The sequence below is a fragment of the Trachypithecus francoisi genome, unplaced genomic scaffold (assembly GCF_009764315.1).
Source record: "Trachypithecus francoisi isolate TF-2019V2 unplaced genomic scaffold, Tfra_2.0 Lachesis_group6, whole genome shotgun sequence".
NCBI classification, from domain to species: domain Eukaryota; kingdom Metazoa; phylum Chordata; class Mammalia; order Primates; family Cercopithecidae; genus Trachypithecus; species Trachypithecus francoisi.
The window spans coordinates 100,992,216-100,996,600 of record NW_022681471.1 but is presented as its reverse complement, the minus strand read 5'-3'; the positions used below and the strand labels follow the sequence as shown (position 1 = coordinate 100,996,600).

At 49.4% G+C, this 4,385-nt stretch overlaps 1 protein-coding gene across 1 annotated transcript; it reads right to left on the bottom strand.

Annotated features, from left to right (window-relative positions):
• Positions 1-1,367: 1,367 nt before the first annotated feature.
• On the bottom strand, positions 1,368-4,094 carry LOC117078065 (transcription factor Dp-1-like). The gene has a single exon (XM_033201581.1). It carries the CDS (start codon positions 3,126-3,128, stop codon positions 1,899-1,901), a length of 1,230 nt encoding a protein of 409 aa, XP_033057472.1. The 5' UTR covers positions 3,129-4,094; the 3' UTR covers positions 1,368-1,898.
• Between the last annotated feature and the right edge of the window lie 291 nt (positions 4,095-4,385).

Below are 4,385 nucleotides of genomic sequence, written 5' to 3'. Positions count from 1 at the left end.
CACCTTGTGCTTTCCTATCCATGCTCTCTTTGAATAGCATGTAGTCTAGAGTAAAGAATGGTGGGCCAGGCGCAGTGACTCACACCTGTAATCCCAACACTTTGGGAGGCCAAGGCGGGCTGACCACCTGAGGTCAGGAGTTCGGGACCAGCCTGACCAACATGGTGAAACCCTGTCTCTACTAAAAATACAAAAATTAGCCGGGCATGGTGGCAGGGGCCTGTAATCCCAGCTACTTGGGAGGCTGAGGCAAGAGAATCACTTGAACCCGAGAAGCAGAGGTTGCAGTGAGCCGAGATCGTGCCATCGCACTCCAGTCTGCAGGACAAGAGCGAGACTTCGTCTCAAAAAAAAAAAAAAAAGAGTATTCTCTCAGAGTGGGAAGGGAAGTCCAGATATGTCTTTTCTTTTGCATGAGAAGTAAAACCTTTTAAAATACTATCAGCATCTATTAACTTCCTCCATACTTTGTCTCTCATTAGGCAAAGCAATGATGTTATCTATAACCTTCTAGAACAAAACTTTGTGTGAATCAAATCCTTCCCCCTGGCCAAGGTGATAAATCCTAGCTCATCAGAGTCCTATAGAAATGGGGCTCTCAAAGACAGTCCAGCACACAGGAAAGTGAACCTAGTTCTCCAACCCACATAATATTATTAGTTAAAAGCATCTTCCAGAGTTCCTAACAAGGGTAATTTTTGTTTGTTTGGTTTTGTTTAAAATGCCCAGGCACGTTTTAGTAATAAAAACTAACAGTGCCAAGTTAAACAAGTCAAACAATTAAAGTCTCTTTATATTCCATAAAATATTACAGAAAAGTTTGTGTTTCAATAAAAAGACTTTCATTTTAGAACAGGGACCTAATAGCAACTGTGCAGTTAACTGTGCAGTTAACTGGTAAATTTTAAAAGAGACTACTGCCTGTCCTTAAATTCCTTGTTCTTTTTATTTAAAAAAAGAACTATTAAAAATGATTGACAAATTTTGAGTTAAAAATTGTTAAAATATCCTCTATATTTAATTTCAATTTTATAATAGATTACAGGAAGATGCTTATGAAACAAATACATTTGTTTCAGTACATGTCTTTAAATGATAAACTGATAAGTATGTAAACAGCTATATAATAAAAGGTTTCCAAACGTTGCCTGTAAGAAATCAGGCAAATTTTACCATAAGCAATAAACCATTCCAAGCCTTCCAAACAGTCTCCATTGCCGCACCAGCATGGCAATAAGCTTTAACCAAGCGAAAACAAAGAAACAAAAGCACTTTGCAATTTGTTGCTGCAAAATAGGGAGAGAAAAGAGTGTATAAACTTGATGGAATCATGACAGTCAATATGATTTAAGGGAAAATAAAGTTAATAAGGTTGATGGTGTTTATTGTTTAAAAAGTCGAATTCTGCTGTTTGCTTGGGGCTCTGGACACCGTACCACTGAACAAATGGAAAACTCCAGAGTCTCGCTATCTGCCAGTGGGGTCGCCGTGCAAACTCAGGGCAAATAAACGGCATCAGGTGCTCACCATCCACAACAGGAGGGCGTTTTATTTTCATGCATGTGGATGAAATACAATTTCTTCAACAAACTCAGCAAAAACTGTTAAGGGGCAAAACTGAACTCTGCACTTAAAGAAAAATAGAAAATGAAAACACAAAATACGCAAAAGTAAATAAACACTCTGCATCAGCACACTGGTATCAAAACACATCCACAGCACGTCCTAATCCTACGGGAAACAATCCTTGCTTATCAAAGGTGCACATCTAAATTCAGTAGCTTACCAATGTCTTCTTGGGAGTAGGACAAAAGGGAACAGAAAACCCACATTTAAAAAAAAAAAAGTTTCTTTTCCCTAAATGTTTTCCTGAAGCTGAATTTGAAGTGGGGAGGACGTCAGTCGTCCTTGTCATTCTTGTCGAAGTCATCATCCTCCTCCTCGTCCTCCCCGACGTAGGACACCGGGGTCTCCCCCCTGGAGCCGCTGTACTGAGACTCGTTGGAGCTTGTGGCCAGCACCCCATCTGCACCGTTGGTCAGGTCACTGGCAGAGAACCTTGTGCCTTTAGACGTGGAACCTGCCGCTGTGATGAACACGCCTCCAACAGTTCCCTGAGCCATTTCTGTCACATACGGCTCCAGTGCCTTTGGGACCAGACTTCTGGCCATTTTAAGGTCTTCAGCAGAGCGGCTCCCGGACTCCAGCCAGCAAGCCATGCCCATCCGCTTCAGCACTTCTATGTCACCGTGGATTTCAAACGTGTTGTCAAAATTAAACAGATACTCGAGTTTGTCGTTGGAGATGCTGCAGTCGATGACGGTCTTCTTGCTGGTGTTGACGATGATGAAGGGCAGATGGATGACGGAGTTGGGTGGTGGCGGCCGGCTGGTCTGCTGCTCCGTGTGCCAATTTCTCTGCACCAGGTTCTTGAAGGCAATTTGCTGTAGAATAAGTTCTTGAAGTTGAGACTGTTTCTGTTTTATTCTTTCAAGTCTCCTCTGTCTTTCCACCTCTAAGTTCTGACATTCCTGAGCCGAGTTGGTGGGCAGACCAATCCACTTAATCTCCTTCTTCTCCTTGGAGATGATGTTCATGGCCATCAGCACGTTTAAGGCATCATAGACGCGCCGTCTTATGTTCTTCTGGTCATAAGCTGACTCGTTTGGTAACATGTGGTTGTCGGCAGCACTGAACTCTGCGACCAGCTCGTCCGCCACTTCGTTGTAAGAAGTGGTCCCTTTCCTCTGCACCTTCTCGCAGACCTTCATGGAGAAATGCCGCAGGCCCTTACAATTCTCTCCCTTCCTGATGCGCTTCCCTGCAGACCGAGGTGAGGAGTCAGAAGGCTGGTTCTGAGAGGCAAAGTGAGTGCTGGGGGGGTGTGGGCTTCCTACCGCCAGGCTGTTTGACGCTGCAGGTCTCTGAGGCATACCAATCACCACTTGCTGGGCAATGCTGACATTGGACTGTCCAAAGGCTTTTGGCAAAAGCTGCTTCCCAAGCGGGTTGACTGTGGAGGGGTGAACGGCCACGAGGGACACCACGCCTTTCCCGGGACTAAGGTTCTGATCTATGAAGACCTTGAGTTCTCCGTTGGCTTCAATTAGACCGGCATCTTTTGCCATGTTACCAGATCCGGGAAATCAAGGCTACAAATGTTCACCTTCCCAGAGAAGAAAAATGATTTTTCTGGGCGCAGTCCCGGGGTCCCGGCGCAACGTGCAGGCTCGCGGCGTCCACCCCGGACACTGGCGGCGCCGGCCCGGCAGACCGGTAACTCTGACAGGTGGGCTTCCGGGGTCCTCGCCGCGCGCCTGTCACTAGGCCTCGGGCCGCCTCCGCGCTAGGCGCCTCCCGCGCGCGCCGGAACCGGGTCCCCGCGGGCCGCCGTGGGGCGGCCTCCCCTCCCCCGCCCTGCGCGCCTCCCGCCGACCCTGGCCCCGGCCCCACCTCCGGCGCGGGGCGCGGGCGCGGGCGCTGCTGTCTGCCGGGAGGGCCGGGCCCGGGACCCCCGCCCCACGATTACCTGGGTAGCCCCAACCAGTGCCGAGCGCGCGGGGTCCCCGAGGCACAGGGGCGCGCGGGGCGCGGGAAGGCGCGGGTCGGGGCCGCGCGGCGCCTACACGTGGCCAGGGCACAGGGTGGGGTGGACAGGCGTCCCGCCCTCGCCCCTGGCCCCCGCTTGCGGCTCCCGCGGCATCCCCTGCCGGTCCGCACCTGGTTGCCCGATACAGCCGCGCGGGTCGGGGCGCGGTGCGGGTGCGGGTGGGGGCGCGGTGCGGGCACGGGGAGGCGCGGGCGGGGGCCCAGCCGGGCGGTCCGGGTCCTGGCGGGGTCCCTGCCCTGGGCCGAGCGGCGCCGAGACCACAGGGTAATTTTTAATTACTAGCAGTGTACGTAATTCAGGGATGCAGATTTCAAATATACACCAAAAAGGTAGGCAAATCTGTGCGAATTTTTCTTTTAATTCCCAATATACTTACTTTTTTAAATTATTTTCAAAAGCTTGTCTTGCTTCTTTGAATGTGCAGACTTCTGTGTACTCGCCCTCAATCTTGGCTAGCATTTTAATACTGAATTGGCTTTTTTTCTGTGAAGAAAACGAAAAAGATACATAATTATAAGCAAAAAAATAATTTTTTTATTGAGACAGTATCTCACTTAGTCACTCAGGCTGGAGTGCAGTGGTGATTATGTCGCACTGCAACCTTGACCTCCCAGGTTCAGGTAAGCCTCCCATCTCAGCCTCCGGAGTAGCTGGGACCACAGTTGTGCACCACCACCACACCTGGCTAATTTTTATATTTTTTGTAGAGACTGAGTTTTGCCATGTTGCTCAGGATGATTTTGAACTCCTAGGCTCAAGCGATCTGCCCACCTCA